The sequence below is a fragment of the Apodemus sylvaticus genome, chromosome 2 (genome assembly GCF_947179515.1).
Source record: "Apodemus sylvaticus chromosome 2, mApoSyl1.1, whole genome shotgun sequence".
Classification (NCBI taxonomy): Eukaryota; Metazoa; Chordata; class Mammalia; order Rodentia; family Muridae; genus Apodemus; species Apodemus sylvaticus.
The window spans coordinates 63,717,718-63,734,624 of NC_067473.1; the positions used below are offsets into that span (position 1 = coordinate 63,717,718).

Consider the following 16,907-nt stretch of genomic DNA (forward strand, 5'->3'; position numbering starts at 1 on the left):
CTCACCAAAACTAGTTCCCATTGGGGCCAGGTGTGTGGTAATGAACATGTTAATCCCACAAGAGTGAGCAGGACTGAGTGTGTTTGGCGCAGTCAGCCTGCTCTACAAAGCAAATTCTAGGCCAATAATGACTTCACAGTGAGATCCTTTCTTATATGGACAGACAGACAGACAGACAGAATGTTCCCATTAATAGGGTACTGTGACACACTGACCCATCTTAGGGAGATGGAGGTAAAAAGACTGTTGGAGCACCCAGGTAGAGAGCATTTGCCTAGCATACACACACAAGGCCCTGGGTTCAAGTCCCAGTGCCAATAAATAAATAATTTCTATTCCCCATTTCTGTTTATTTAACGATTTGCATGTTTATTGTTCATCTATAAACTCCATAAAAGAAAAAAAAATAACAGTGGCTTTTTCTGTTCTAAGTCCACAGTGTCCTCAAAGCACCTAGATTACAAAAAAAATTTTTTTTCAATGATTCCTTTAGTTGAATGCCTATAAGGCACCAGGACCATGATGGGTACTTTGCAAGTATAAACATAGTCAGCTCTCTGCGTATTTTTCAGATGTGTAAGTGGAAAGAGAAAACACCTCAGGCTTTGTAAAACATGATAATTAGAATGACCACAGCTTAATCTCTCTGGTATGTAGTTTGGGATGGGAAACGTCCAACTTATAAACAAATGTGGCTCCCTAACACCCTCAAATGTAGGGAGCTGGCAATCATCCGCTCCCAAGGGTTTGACTTCTTCCAGCGTGTGCTTGGAGTGCTGGCCTGCAGGCAAGCGCTGGACAGATGGGTGAGTGCCGCCCTTACAGTGCGGCACATGCCGATGCTCACGCTTAGACAGTGTCTTTCTGATCTCACACCATCTAACTCAAAGCTACGTACTGGTACCATACACAGCCTTTCTCTTTTCAAAACTCAAGCCTTCCCAGGTGTGTGCTCCTATGATCCCAGCAGGAAGATTCCAAATATAAGGCCAGCCCGCGTTATAGAGCTGCAAAGCACATGTTCATTTGAGAGCCCGCCTTAAAAGCTTGGGCTAGTTCAATGGAAGAGGGCTTGACCAGCGCCCATGTCACCTGACAGGGTGGTGCACACTATCACTCCAGAGACAGGAAGATTAGAAGGTCAAGGACATCCTCAGTTACACAGGGAGATGGTGGTTGCCTGGACTATTTGACACTTGTCAACACACACACACACACTTTTTCTTAAAACTGCCTCATTACCACAGATGTTAAGGACTTAGCTATCTGTTTCAGGGTTCCTAAAACCACACCCATTTATACCAGGGTTCCTAAGGCCACCTTCTCCCTATTTTCTATTTTTGGGCATGTTTCAAAGACAACTACTTTCTCCTCCGTCCTCCAGACAAAGCACTAATCGTGCCAGTGATCACTGCAACAGCATGTCATCCTCACTGCAGACCAGGCACTCATCCAGAACCTTAAACAATGAACACTGAACTGCTCCTGAAAAACCGAGAGCTCTGACACTGAAGTTCAAGTCCGTTCACTTCGCTTCTTTCAGGCTTGCTTTCCTCACTTAAGGATTAAATGAAAGGATTTACGGGTTTTTCAGGGGCAGAGTCTGTTTTAAAGGAAACATCTGGTAAATGGCAAAGAAATTGTTCAACTCTCAAAGCAGCCAAGGCGTTCTCTTCCTCAGCGACTGTTTTGTAAATAGAAATGTGTGACGACACCAAGCAATGGTTAATGAGGCTCGCCCTGGCAATTCTGTATCCTCTAAACATTTCAATAAATTATCACGGCATCGCTTAACACATTGCAGAAAACGTTAAAACTAAGTGGACACATTCCCCATTGTCCTATCAAAATTAAGAGCAGGCCACACTTCTGCAAATAAGAACAATCAAAGTCTGACATTCGAATAAGAACAGAGCCGAATTCCTTAACTGAGGTCGTGGTAGTCAAAACCCTAGTTTCTCCACGAAGTCCGTTCTCCCTCTCTGACCTCGGTGCATCCCACCCAAAAAAACGTGAAACGCGGCCCTCCTCTTGCTAAACCATGAACCCTTTCCTTGGGTTTCAATTTCTTCAGTCCAAATGTCCCATGATCCAAGACCGGTGGGCCGAGGGGAACAAGTGCCCCCCACCCGGGAGGTCTGCGTGGGCTGGGCTGGGGCCACCTCCCATCTCTGGTGTCCTCCTCCCTCAGCGGTGCACACAACCTCAGGACAGCACAGCGGCAGCACCAGGAGCTCCGGTGGGGTCCTGGTCGGGGTCTTGTGGGGGCCAGCTGCCAGGAGAGCTCGAGCCGCCACACCCACCAGCTGCCCGCGCTTCCCACGCCCGAAGCCCACCGCGCGCCCAACCCGTCCAGGACCCCAAGCACCCGAGCGCACGCAGGCTCGCACCTGAGACCCGCCGAAGTACCCGCTCCGCTAGACTCGGCTCCCGCCGCCCCCGCCGCCACCTCACCCAGCGGGATGTGGCCAGAGCTTCCGGACGCTCACGTGACCTCGTGTACAGGTGCATGCTGGGAGCTGTAGTCCGTCAGTGCCGCTTTATCTGCGAGCTGCGAAGTCCACTGGCTGGGTTTAACTGAGTTCCTGCAGGAGGGGACTAGGTCCAGAAATGTTAGCTGAGAAAAGCAATGAGTGAGAGATATAATTTGAGAAGAACCGATAGGCTGACAGTTTTTTCAAGAGAGGGATTTATTCTGTTTTAGATTCTTGTTTAATTAAATGTAGTTATCCATATAGGTAGGAACATTCATTCACCTGTCTGTATTTACAGCTCTGCACCCCACTGCCACTGCACCTAAATAAATCGTGCATATTAAGATCCCCAGCAGCGCAGCTGGAGAGACGATTAAATACATGCATACATACATACATATGTGCATTTTTAAAAATGGGGGTGGAGAGATGGCTCAGCAGTTAAGAGCACTGACTGCTTGTCTAGGAGACATAGGTTTGGTTCCATGGTGGCTCACAAACACTCTAGTTCTAGAGGACCTGATGCCCTCTTCTGGCCTCCATGAACACTGAACACACATAGCATACTCTCACACTGACATACAAAAACACACAAATAAAAACAGGAAGAGGGAAAGGAAGAGGAGGAGGAGGGGATAGAAAAGGAAGAGGAGAAAGGACACGCCACCACCCAATCTTCTCCTTCAGGGTATCCAGAGGTGCATGCTGGGAGCTGTAGCTTCCTTATGCTTCTAACACTCAGAGCAAGAGTCCAGAAGTCATGATAAACACAAACCGTGCCAGAAATGCCTCCACCTGGTCAAACATGAGAAATGCTGCTTTTGGGGGGAGGTGGGGAGGGGGCACTCCTGGACCCAGGCCCATTTCACAGTTAATCTTATGGCATCTGTGACATCCACCAAACTTATCTTGACTGGCATACCAACTTTTAGCTAAACTTTCCTAAAACCCTAGAGGGTTCTAGTTAGGAAGACTGAAGCCACAGCAACAGACCTAAGATCCCTCAGCAGAGGAGACGCTGGAGTTAATAAGCTAACGCAGAAAGCCCTAGGGTCACCTAAAGGTAGCTCAGCAGCCCCGAACCCCCACACAGAGACATCAGTTTGTTTGTTTTATAGCTTAGGGTGCACACCATTGTGAGGGGCTGGAGAGCTGGCTGCTCTTCCAGAGAACCTGAGTTAAGTCCCCGCACTACACGGCACCTCACATCTGTCTGTAACTCCAGGGGTTCGATGCCTTTGTCTGACCCCCCCTGCCCCCCAGCACTGGGCATGCACATGGTGCACAGACATATGTGTGAGCAAAACACCTTACACTGTAAAATAAAAGGAAAAAAATGAAGGAGAATCAGGTAAGGGAGGGACACACCCACTTAAGTTGCCAAGGAAAGCGCCTCAGGTAGATGTGGGCAAAAAGCAAAACCTAGTAAGTAGACTTCCAGTATGCGGTTCAGTTTTCCACTTGTGGATTTAAAAAGAAGTAGAAGAGGAGATGAGGGCTGAAGAGATGGCTCAGTGGTTAAGAGCACTGACAGCTCTTCTGAAGGTCCTGAGTTCAAATCCCACAACCACATGGTGGCTCACAATCATCCGTAATGAGATCTGATGCCCTCTTCTGGGGTATCTGAAGACAGCTACAGTGTACTTACATGTAATAAATAAATAAATATTAAAACGAAGAAGAAGAAGAGAGAAAAGGAGGAGGAGAAGGGGCTGGGGACATGGCTCAGGGGTTAAGAGCAATCACTGTTCTTCTAAAGAACCTGAGTTCCGGCCCCAGCACCCACATCAGGCAGCTCACAATGGGCTATAACTCTAGTTCCAAGGGATCCTATGCCTTGTTCTGGTCTCCTTGAACACCGGAACATATGACATACACACAGAGAGACACACTCATTCATATAAATAAGAATTAATTAGGGCTGGAGAGATAGATGGCCCAGAGGTTAAGAGCACTGACTGCTCTTCCGAAGGTCCTGAGTTCAAATCCCAGCAACCACATGGTGGCTCATGACCATCTGTAACGAGTTCTGATGCCCTTTTCTGATGTGTCTGAAGACAACCACAATGTACTCATATAATAAATAAATCTTTTAAAAAAGAATAAATTAATTGAAAAAAATAAAAGTGAAGTAGAAAATCATCCGGTGGGCAGGCTATTTACCATTTGATTTCCACCCCCAGGTGCTCTCCCAGTGTGTGAGTGTAACATGGGCTGGATCTGAGACAATTGACTTAAACAGTAATCGTCATGTCAAGAAACCATTTACAGCTCCCCTCCCCCACACTGACATGGCAGGCCCCCATTTCCTGCCCCAGCCTACACACTTGTGGTGGATTTTGACCTACAACCCAATTCCAAGTTACACATGTGACCGTGGTTCTGAAAGCCACAGTCAGCAGCAGCATGTGACAGTGTCTTTTTCTCTGGATAGAGTGAGAAACTAACCTAGTTTTGGGTTACCTTGCTTAAAAGAGATATTCCTGAAAAAAAATTGTTGAGTGGGTGGGATTTGGGCTATGATGAGTCACAACTTAAAGGCATCACAGACTTTTCTTTTTTTCTTTTTTCTTTTTTTTGTTTTTTGGGTTTTTTTTTTTGAGACAGGGTTTCTCTGTGTAGCCCTGGCTGTCCTGGAACTCACTCTGTAGACCAGGCTGACCTCGAACTCAGAAATCCGCCTGTCTCTGCCTCCCAGAGTGCTGGGATTACAGGCGTGCGCCACCACTGCCCGGCCTGGCATCACAGACTTGATGTTCTTGAACAAGGGACAGTCGACTCCTATTTCAGGCCTGCATGACTTGAATGCTGGGAACTGAACTCAAGTCCTTTGGAAGAGCAGTAAAGCGCTCTTATGCACTGAACCATCTAGTTCTTATGATAGGCTCTGAAGGTAGTTCATTACAAGAGTCTAGAATTGATAGATTCTTTGGGTAGGAATAGGACATTTACCTCAGATCTTTGCTCTTACTGCAAGGACTCTGCTCTTATATCAAGGATTAATCGGCTCTAGGTGTTCTCACACTTAAAAATTAGCCTCTGCTGTGTGGTAAAACTTTTAAGTGGCTCTTCCCCCACACACACACATCCCCACATGCAGTAAAGCACCTTTATTTTATTTATTATTTTATTTTGGTGCTGGAAACAGAACCCAGCCTTTCACTTCCTAGACAAATATTCTACCATTAATCTAAGTCCCCGACTGCTCTAAGTTCTTTTAATTCAGGGCTTTTTTGTTTGGTTGGTTAGGGATTTTAATTCCTTTTTTTTTTTTTTTTTACTTTTCTCTATTTGGCATGTGTACATGTCTTCGTACATGGATGTGTGTTCAGAGAACAACTAGCCACTAGAATTCATGTCTTCATTTGGCAGCTTTTACCTATGGAGACATCTTGTGGACCCTTGTTTTATTCTTTTTAAGTTGCTGGAGCACCTCCTTTCTTCCAGGGACTTCTTAAAACAAGTCACTCAGGACCCAGATCAGTATCCTCCTTAAAGTCACAGTCATCTCAGCTAACAGCCTCTCAGCCCAGCCCAACAAGCACAAGCGGATCAGGCAGGCTGTGCGATGAAGGATGCCCGAGCACAAGAAGGAAGCCGGTAGCTTAGCGGGTGCCGCTTGAGTGAAAGGCAGTTTTTCTCCGTGCTTTCTCTTGATCTGAGGAATACTGGCAGGAGAGCGAGCTGTCTGCCCTGGGCCCTGTAGCCGGCCAGCACCTCACCTGGGACTTCAGGCTCCTTGCAGGTAGGAGGCATTGCCCTTGTTTCCCTTTCGCTTTCTCGGGCCTCCAAACCTGACGCCAGGGGCCGGAACTTGAGTTCCCACCTCACCGCAAGACAAGAGGAAGAAGCAGACGGAGGAGGGCTGCAGAGGAAACCAGAAGAAACTACCTGCTCCCCAGCGAGGTGAGAGAGTGCTCAGGTAAGCAACAGGTGGAACCAGGAGGTGACGGGCGGGCGCGGGGTTGTGGAATGGTTTTGTCTGGGAAGGCTCTGCTGTGTTTTCCTTACAGGGTTTATGTGCTTGCTTAAAGGGGGGCTTTTGTGGAACCCCAGGCACTTTGAAGGGAAAGAAGAGAAAGGGGACTTGGAAACAAGTTTTCAGCTCAAGTTAAGGTGATAAGATACCGGAAGTAGAATGGCTTTCTTCAGTGGAAAAGACAAGGAAGGAAAAAAAAAAACAAAACAAAAAAACAAAAAACACAACTGGTTCGATTGTGTCTCTTGTCCGCTGGATCAGTTTTCCGTGCGATTTCAGGGGCTTCCAAACAAAAGTACTAGACCATTCCTTACCTCCTTAAAGCCTTTGGTTTCTACATATAAAGACTGGATATTTGTGTGCATTTTTGTCTGCCAAAATAGGCACGAGCATTTGTGTACATTTTTATTTGGCCTTTTCCTATGGCATAAGAAAAAAAAAGAATAAATAAGGGAGAAATGAAGGTTTCATAAGGTAGGAGCAATTTACTCAACCTCAAATCCAATCACCAAAGGGGTGTTTTGGTCTCATGAGATATTTGACGGAGAGACCTAATTAAATATGTGAACAGGGTGGTTTAAAGGCCTAAGTACCTGCGGTTACAGGAATATGTCTGCTGCTTCAAATAGCTCCTGAGTTGTTATGTCATGTGACTAGGAATTCAGTGACTTGCAATGGGGGGGGGGGTAGGGAATGGGGGGAGCTCTGAGATTGACAAATAGGAATCCCAGGGAGACAGGTGTCAGTTCAGGGGATGTAGAGCTGCCACTGTGCACAATTGTATTCAAGAGAAATAGAGTTCCCTGAGATTGAAGCTATGTAAGCACAGGTGACTATTGGAACAAGATGCTGAAAGCCGGGATGCGGTAGCTTCAGGTGATTGACGTATTGACTGACGGGTCTCAAACCTCATGGAGAAATGTACACAAGTGTATCTGTTGTTTTAATATCTATTTGTGTGAGTTCATGCGTGTACACGCCATGTGGCAGCCCGAGGTCAACCTCATGTGTCATCCTCAGGGCCCCTCACCTTGAACACATAGGATATAAAAATATGTCTGTGTTCTGCATGCATGCAGTGCCCACAGAGGCTGGAAGACAGGATTGAGCCCCCTAAAACTGGAGTCACAGATGTTTGTGAGATGCCATGTGCGTACTGGGAGCCAAACCTAGGTTCTCTGAAAGAACAGCCAATGCTCTTAACTACTGAGTCATCTCTCCAGCCCTATAAACTTTATATATGTGTATGTATGTATATTGCAGGTCTGTAATAAGTAATCCTGATTAAGTTTGGCTAATACCATCATTAGAAACCTGTAATGAATTATTTCCTTTTCCACTCTCAAATTTCCCATAGTGTGTTCTCTCTCTCTCTCTCTCTCTCTCTCTCTCTCACACACACACACACACACACACAACCGTGAGTTTCACTATGTAGCCTTAGCTATCCTGAAGTTTGCTATGTATACCAGACCTTGAACTCTCATAAAGACCCACCTACCTCTGCTTCCTGAGCGCTGGGATTAAAGTTGTGTGTTGCCGCACGTGCCCTTGCCTTATTATTCTAATTACAGTTTCAATTTTGAATATCCTCAAAATTCTAATTTCCTAGTTTAGAAAAATGGAGTACTAGCCGGGCGTGGTGGCTCACGCCTGTAATCCCAGCACTTGGGAGGCAGAGGCAGGTGGATTTCTGAGTTTGAGGCCAGCCTCGTCTACAGAGTGAATTCCAGGACAGCCAGGACTACACAGAGAAACCCTGTCTCAAAAAACCAAAAAAAAAAAAAAATTAAAAATAAATAAATAAATAAATAAAAAGAAAAATGGAGTACTACCTAGAATAAAAGGACCACGTGGGTGATGGAGTGGTGGTTCTGAGGGAAAAGCACCTGAGTCCAGTTCCCAGCATCCACCTCAAGCTCACAACTGCCTGTCACTGGTGCGGGGGCTCCCATCCCTCTAGCCTCTTTGGCCATTGCACTCATGTGCACTCGCAGACATGTGAGTCTTCCTTAACTGGCTTCTCGGCTGGACCTTGTCCGTTGTCGTGGCTTGACTACATAAGCCATCTTCTAGTGGCTGCGGGCATATCCTCCACCTGACTGACTGCTGGAGTTACTGCTGGAGGCACGGCCCCCGCTATCCCAGTCTTTGGGTACCTCATCCTCAGGACTGGGAGTTCCTCAGTTCTGTAATCACGTAGAGTTGACTAGATGCTATTCCCATCAAAGAATGGCCTTCTGTGTCCACCTATACCTGAGGTGTGGATTTATGGGGCAACTCCCTACAGCTGACCAGTCGCTGGCATCCTTCACCCCCGAGAACATTTGCCCTGTGAAAGCCACGACTGCCATTGCTTTTCTTCTTCTACAGCAAGAAAGTAAAGATGATCTCAGTCCTGGATCCTGGTAGGTGCACTCCCTAGAAAGAAAAATACAAAATGCTGTCTTTCCTTCCTGGGTCTATTCTAGGAAGCCTGAGCCATGCCGTTCTCCAGCTTAGCCAGAACAGTGGATGAGAATGTGGACTATCTGTTCAAGGTCATCCTCATTGGGGATTCCAACGTGGGGAAGACGTGTGTGGTTCAGCATTTCAAGTCTGGAGTCTACAGTGAGTCACAGCAGAACACCATCGGGGTGGACTTCACCGTGCGCTCCCTCGAGATAGATGGCAAGAAAGTGAAGGTGAGGGGGCGCCAGGGGCAGTTCCCCTGCTTCAGTCGGCCGGAGTCCCCGTATTAAGAAGGGTATAAACACAGAAGCCTTAAAGAGTATATTGCTAAGTCTACCTGAAGGTCATAATTTCTACAGTCCAAAAATAGGATACATGGTCAAAAGAATGGACAGACTGGAAATGAAATATTTGCAATATGAAAAAGGGCTAGGTTCTTTAATATTGAAAAGAACATGGCTAAGTGTCTAAGAAAAAGATCAGCAACTATGTCACAGCACATATCCATAATCTCAGCACAAGACTGAGACAAAAAGACTGAGGCCAGGCTGGGCCACACAATGAGAATCCTGTCTCAAAAATAATCAGAGGTAGGTGATATAGTGCATGCTTTAGGCAGAGGTAATTGGATCTCTGGGAGTTTCTGTGAGTTCAAGGCCAGCCAGAGCTGTATGAGACCATGTCTTAAAAAGAAAAAAGAAACAGACAAAAAAACAAAACAAACAAAAAACAATAACTAAATATAAAATGTGGCCACAGACCAAAAAAAAAAAAAAACAACTTGCTTCACCAATTTTGTAAGAACGAAGTCAGTCCCAGCATGACAGCTTGCTACCTAGTCTGGTGACCTGAGTTTCTTCCCTGGGTCCTACTCAGTAGGAGAAACTCTGCTCTCACCTATACACGTGTAGAGGGCAAGAGGTCCTTGTTCATACAGATAAGCACTGGAGAACCCAGGGAATTTAAACATGCAAGCTTTTCTCTTCAAAAGAAGGAGATGTTTACCTATCTTCCTCTTGGAATGCTAAGAAGAGATATAGTTGACTACTTGGTGACCCTTTGCTATCTCTGGAATATCCCCCAGTGTTTATATTTGTTTTTCCCAGAACCTTTCCCTCTAAATCTTCATCTTCTAAGGCCATTAAACCCATCCTTCTTAGAGATGTCACTTTTACTGTACTACGTGACTTTAATTTTCAAGGCAGGGTTACTCTGTAGACCAGGCTGGCCTCAGACTCAAAGATCTGCCTGCCTCTGCTTCTCGAGTGCTGAGGTTAAAGATGGATGCCTGTCTGGCAACTTCTGAGATATCTTAGACCAGACCAAGCCTGACTTAGACAGGCTTTATGTTTGCTTTCGTCATTCTCGCTAGACCCTAACCTAAACCTTGAACAGAGCTTGTACGGCAACAAAGCCCACCTTTACAGAAGAAGCCCGTTTGTACTTTATAAAAAGTCATGAAGTAAACATGTCTTAAACTTTGTTTGCACATACAAAACTGAGTTAATTATCATCAGAAAACTTTTTTCCAAAATTGTACTGTCCTTAAATATTGTCTAAAATAAGCAGCCTGGAATCAGACTCCAGAAGTTTGGCTCGGCACCGGCGGACTGAGCCGAGCTGAACCGGTGTCATCCTTACCTCACCTGGGTCGTTTCTTTGCCAACTGTGCTGCTTACGGAGAAGCACATGTGTACCATGCATACGTGCACACAACCCATAAATAAAATGTAATAAATAACAAGGAGAGCCGGGTGGTGGCGCACGCCTTTAGTCCCAGCATTTGGGAGGCAGAGGCAGGTGGATTTCTGAGTTCGAGGCCAGCCTGGTCTACAGAGTGAGTTCCAGGACAGCCAGGGCTACACAGAGAAACCCTGTCTCGGGGGGAAAAAAAGAAAGAAAAAAAAGAAAGAAAGAGAGAGAGAGAGAGAGAGAGAGAGAGAGAGAGAGAGAGAACAAGGAAAACGAAAAGATAGTGGGCAAGCTGTCACGTGCCTGTAATCCTAGTACTGAAGAGGCTGAAGCAGAAGGATCACAAGTGTGAGTCCAGCCTGGGCTACATAGAGAGAAACCTTGACTTTTTTTCTTTAAATGTTTTCAATGACTTTAAAGATTTATTTATTTATTTTATATATGAGTACACTGTAGATGTTTACAGACACACCAGAAGAGGGTATCATCGGATTCCATTACAGATGGTTGTGAGCCACCATGTGGTTGCTGGGACTTGAACTCAGGACCCCTGAAGAGCAGTCAGTACTCTTAACCACTGAGCCATCTCTCCAGCTCAGAGAGAGAGAGGCTTTGACTTTAAATAAATAAACAGACGGACAGATAAATAACATTTATAAAGATAATTTTTAGGATCATTGAGAGATTTTTAATATGGGATCATATCAGATGACACTGGAGAATTGTTGGCAGTGGTGCTGGCCTTGGGATTATGTAAATGAATGTCTCCTTGTATCTTGGAGAAGGAGTAAGTCCAAAATTCAAAAGGCAGAGGCACGAGGATGACAGCAAATGTGACAGACAACAGCTGGTCTGCTTAGTGGTCCCAAGCCATCCAGTGTTACCTATTGAGACCCTCTCTCAAAGACTGAAAAACAGAAACAAAAACCAAACAGCAGCCAGGCAGTGGTGGCGCACGCCCATAATCCCAGCACTCTGGGAGGCAGAAGCAGGCGGATTTCTGAGTTCGAGGCCAGCCTGGTCTACAGAGTGAGTTCCAGGACAGCCAGGGCTATACAGAGAAACCCTGTCTCAAAAAAAAAAACAAATCCAAAACACCAAAAAACAAAAACAAAAACAAAAAACCCCAAAAAACAAAAAACAAAACCCAGCTACTGTGTATTACTGTGAGTTCAGCTGAAGGGACCAGCTCTGAAGACTAGCACAAGGGGAATCCCCCAAAAAGGAAAATCTTAATAAGTATTGGATCTCAGTATAGGAAAACTCATTCTTTCTATTCCCTCCTGTTTGGCCGCCTGTTAGGAATTGTTCATTAACAAAGGGGAGAGGAGCTGGCAGGATGGCCCAGCGGATAAAGGCACCTGACACCGATCCTGATGACCTCGACACAAGCTGTCTTCTTATACTTGTGGGCTTTCCACCCAGCTACCCCAGCTACGTTGTCCTCAGAAATAACAACTAATTATGTATTAATAAATGCCTAGGCCAATAGCCGTGGCTTTGCTCCCTGACTAGCTCATTACTTATATAACCCATTTAAAGTTTAAATTATTCTATGTCTTCCACATCATTGGTTACCCGGTCCACAGTTTCATGATACAGTCTTCCTCAAAGTCTGAGGGAGATCTCCCTTGAAACTGATTCTGCCAGATTTGTTCTCTATCTCTGTCCCACCTCCTATTTCCTGCCTCAGCTCATAGGCCAAAGGTTTTTTATTGACAGGTTATGCTTCCATATAGTTTGCAAGAGATTCTACATCTTCTGACCTCCAAACCCTAGACACACCATTTTTTCTGCTACTATGGATTGTAACTAGGGATTTGTACATGTTAAGCAAACACCTTACCACTGAGGTACATCCTGGCCTCTTTTTAGTATTTTACTTTTGGCTTAGTCAGGCTGATACTGAACTTGCTTTGTAGCACAGGCTGGCTTTGACCTTGTTATCCTCTTGCCCTGGCCTTATGAGTAGCTAGGATTAGAGATACCAACCCAGGCTAAAGGCCAGTTTTTTACATAAATGGTATGACATATCAGGTGAGAACTGCTAGGCACAGAGACCCATGCCTATGACATCAGCACTTGGGAGGTGGAAGCAGGAAGATCATGAGTTTCAGGCCAACCTCAGCTGCATACTGAGGTCAAGGCCAGCCTGGACAATATGAGACTATAAAACAAAAACTTATACACAGCGATGGAGAGATGGCTCGGTAGTTAACAGAGCTTGCTTCTCTTGTAAAGGACCCAGGTTTCATTCCCAACACCCACATGGCAGTTCACAACAATCTATTCCAGTTCACAACCTCCATCAGGCTGTCTCACCTCCAGTTCTGGGGTATATCTGATACCCTCTTCTATCCTCTGTGGACACCAGGCACACGTGTGGTTAGGTGCGTGTATGTGCACACACACACACATACACACTTGCAAAATGCACATAAAATGATTCTAAATTATTTTTTCTTTATTGAAAGTCATGTGAGTGGGTGCTGATGTGATTGATGTCTCAGACAGTAACCTGGGAAGTATTGTGTAAGGATGCCACTGAGTGTGAACATTCCAAGTGATCCTTTAAGAATCAGTACAGTTCAGCCTATGCCATCCCCCTTGCCAGAGTTCTTCCCAATGGGTAAACTTGAAATATGAATCCAAAAATCTAGCCAAAGGACATTTGAGGTCAACAGTTGAAAGAAAAGATTCAGGAATAAGTAGATCCTGCATCAGTGGAGAAGACCTTCCAGGCATCTGCTAAACTGGAGAGCACATTTTGGCCCTGCCTGTCCCTACTGAATCTGAATGGGTTGAAATAAGACCTGGGAATCCATTTGTTCTTTTAAAAAAAACTTACATCGTTTATTTGTTGTGCCTCTAGCTGTGCCAGCATGCCTGCCACTGTGTGTTCATAAAAAGAGGACAACCTGTCACAGTTGGCACTTTCCCTTCAACAGGGGTCCCAGGGATTGAACTGGGGTCACCAGACTTGGCAGTTAGCACCTTTACCCACTGAGCCATCCTACTGGCCCACAGGAAACCGTTTGTATGGCGACTTAAATAAAGGAATGACCATGTTGCTAGGCCTCTGTCTTTCTGCAGATGCAGGTGTGGGACACGGCAGGCCAGGAGCGCTTCCGTACCATCACCCAAAGCTACTACCGGAGTGCCCACGCAGCCATCATCGCCTATGACCTCACGCGGCGGTCCACATTCGAATCTGTCCCTCACTGGATCCATGAGATAGAAAAATACGGAGCGGCCAACCTCGTCATCATGCTGATCGGTAGGGCGGTGTGCAAGCAGTTAGCTTCCTGACCCAGCTCTGCCGGGGCTCAGCTTACAACCCTCAGCAGTAGTCTATGAGATCCTGAGTCTGAGAGCGTGATCATGTGATCCTAGGTCTCTGGATGATAAGGCAGGAAAATAGAGTTCAAGGGCGGTGTGAATAAGGGATAGTGAAACTCTCTTTTTAAAAAGGGAGTGGAGATAGTTCAGTCAACCAAGCGCTGGTTGTAAAAACCTGAGGCCATCAGTTCAGATCATCAGAACCAGGGTTGAAAGCAGGTGTTATGATGGCACACAGCTGTAAGCTAGCGCTGAGGAGGAGGAGCCACAGAATTCATTGGCCAGCCATTCTATCTAAATCAGTGAGGGCCGAAGTCATTGAGACCTTGTCTCAAAAAAGAAGAGTAAAGAGTTTAGGAGGCAACTTCTTGTGGTAGATTATACTGATGTCTGCATTATAAAGATCTTTGGCATGTGGAAGTTCTCTTTTTAAAATGTCAATCAAAGGGCTGGGTATGGTGGCTAGGGACAGATATTTCAGAGTTCAGGACTTGCCAGATTCAAGTCTGGTACATTTGGTGTTCTGTAGAGTATAGCAGGGCCTGGGCCAATACCTTATGGACGATGAATATATATAACAAGGTTCAGACTAACCAGGGCAACATGAGAACCTGTCTCAAAGAACAGACTAGGTGGGCAAGATGGCTAAGAGACTAGGCCACTCACCACTAAGACTTAAGACTGAGTTCAGGCTGGAGAGATGGCTCAGCGGGTAAGAGCACTGACTGCTCTTCAGAAGGTCGTGAATTCAAATCCTGGCAACTACATGGTGGCTCACAACCATCCTTAAAGAGATCTGACAACCTCTTCTGGTGTCTGAAGACAGCTACAGTGTACTTACATATAATAAATAAAATAAATAAACCTAAAAGACGTTGAGTTCAATTCCCCAAGAGAAATAACTCTTGAAAGTTGTCCTCTGCTCTGGGAGGCAGAAGCAGGTGGATTTCTGAGTTCGAGGCCAGCCTGGTCTACAGAGTGAGTTCCAGGACAGCCAGGGCTACACAGAGAAACCCTGCCTCGAAAAACAAAAAAAAAACAAGAAAAAACAAAAAAAAAAGACGTGAAAGTTGTCCTCTGTCCATATGTGCTGTAGTGTGTGAGTGCGCCACACTCCAACACAAGAAATAAAGCAACTCTGAAAAACCTTTTTTTAAGTACAAAGACAGAAAAGGGGAGTGGAGGGGGAAGATGGTTTACTTCTGTTACTCATTAGTGTTACATTTACACATCTTTCACCCGCAGGGAACAAGTCAGACCTGTGGGAGAAGCGGCATGTCCTGTTTGAGGACGCCTGTGCACTGGCTGAGAAGTACGGCCTCCTGGCTGTCCTGGAGACATCCGCCAAGGAGTCCAGGAACATAGATGAAGTCTTTGTGCTCATGGCAAAGGAGTTAATTGCCCGCAACAGCCTGCACCTGTATGGGGAGAGTGTCCAGCAAGGTCTCTCCCAGGATTCCAGCCCAGTTCTTGTGTCCCAGGTCCCCGGTGAGAGCAGCCGCTGTACTTGTTGAACATGTACAGGAAGCCAGCACGACAGCCAGGGTATCCAGGCGCCAGTGTCTGGTAGCATTGCCGGCTGAGCCTCACCCCCAGCCTGATGGGCAGCACAGACTCTGAGGAAAGGGGACACCACTGTCCTCAAGGACTCCTATGGAAATGAGGAGCTCAGGCCCTGAAGGAAGAGAGTTAGGACGGATTTTCCCCATACTGATCTGTCTCCCCAACCTCCAACAGTTTAATAGTGGAATTTGCTTCTCTGTTGTACAAAGACAGTAGTTAAATGGGGAGCGGGAAGATGCAGAGAGGATATTTGGAACATTCTAGATTTGGAAACAGCCCAGGCACTGTTGGAGAAGGCTTGTAATGAAAAGCCAGCCTGCCTCCAACAGTCACAGTCAGGTGACTTCTCTTCAGAAGGTCCTGTTCAAATCACAGCAACCACATGGTGGCTCACAACCATCCATAAAGAGATCTGACGCCCTCTTCTGGTGTCTGAAGGCAGCTACAGTGTACTCATATAATAAATAAATCTAAAAAAAAAGAAAAAGAGGAGCAAGGCCTGTTACCTAGAAGCTAGAAATGCTTTCTTTTCAAATGGTCAGGAACTAGGAGGCAGATGGAACTGGCTTGCCCTCTGTCAATCTGTTTGACCACAAGGATGGAAGAAATACCTACCATGAATTTTTTTGTTTTGTTTTTTTGAATTTGGATTTTTGGAGACAGGGTTTCTCTGTATAGCCCTGGCTGTCCTGGAACTCACTCTGTAGACCAGGCTGACCTCGAACTCAGAAATCCACCTGCCTCTGCCTACCAGAGTGTTGGGATTACAGGCGTGCGCCACCACCCCGGCCATCATGAATTCTTAAAATATCAAAATACCTGGCCAGGCAGTAGTGGCGCACACCTATAATCCCAGCACTCTGGGAGGCAGAGGCAGGCAGATCTCCGAGTTCGAGGCCAGCCTGGTCTACAGAGTGAGTTCCAGGATAGCCAGGGCTATACAGAGAAACCCTGTCTCAAAAAAAACCAAATCCAAAAAACCAAAAGAAAAAAATAATCAAATTACCTCTTGAATGGAAGTCAGTCCTGTGTTGAAATTAAATTGTTCTTATATTATCAGCAAACCAGTGTTGTGTCGCCTCCGACAAGATGTGGTCAGAGAGCAGCTGATGCCTTCTTGCAGTGGAGTAGCCCCCACTTTCAGAACTAGAGGGTTAATGTTCTTCAAGCCACTTGCTTGTACTGGGCAGACTAACTCACTTCCTGCCCAGAGTGTCACATCAGAGGCTTGATCCTTTAATACGGAGCCTTGAGTTACTTCTTTCAGAACTGTAACAAAAAGAGCCAGTTTGGCCCCTCTCCCTCACCTTCTGGCCCACCATGTGCTCTCTCTCCCTCTTGAACAAACGCCTGACATTGAGATACCATGCTCCGTGATGTTATGTTGTAAATGTCTCTCACAGGGCCAA

General features: G+C 45.9%; 2 protein-coding genes across 5 annotated transcripts in view; one reads left to right on the plus strand and one right to left on the minus strand.

Moving 5' to 3' along the window:
• Slc37a3 (solute carrier family 37 member 3) overlaps window positions 1–2,475 on the minus strand; it is a 40,228-nt gene extending 37,753 nt beyond the window's left edge. The window contains exon 1 of the mRNA XM_052173499.1: window positions 2,391–2,475. The gene's annotated coding sequence lies outside the window, so the exon portion shown is untranslated. The remainder of the gene's footprint in view (window positions 1–2,390) is intronic.
• A 3,457-nt stretch (window positions 2,476–5,932) lies between these two features.
• On the plus strand, window positions 5,933–16,192 carry Rab19 (RAB19, member RAS oncogene family). 4 transcript variants are annotated; one of them, XM_052173506.1, is made up of 4 exons: window positions 5,933–6,219; window positions 8,925–9,137; window positions 13,672–13,873; window positions 15,181–16,192. In XM_052173506.1, the coding sequence occupies exons 2-4, from the start codon at window positions 8,937–8,939 to the stop codon at window positions 15,447–15,449; spliced, it is 672 nt and encodes a 223-aa protein (XP_052029466.1). In that variant the 5' UTR covers window positions 5,933–6,219; window positions 8,925–8,936; the 3' UTR covers window positions 15,450–16,192. The 4 variants fall into 4 exon arrangements, with proteins under 4 accessions (XP_052029466.1, XP_052029465.1, XP_052029468.1 ...); XM_052173505.1 differs by lacking the exon at window positions 5,933–6,219 and adding an exon at window positions 6,228–6,396; XM_052173508.1 differs by lacking the exon at window positions 5,933–6,219 and adding an exon at window positions 6,228–6,396 and having other exon boundaries at window positions 13,690–13,873.
• The last annotated feature ends 715 nt before the right edge of the window (window positions 16,193–16,907 follow it).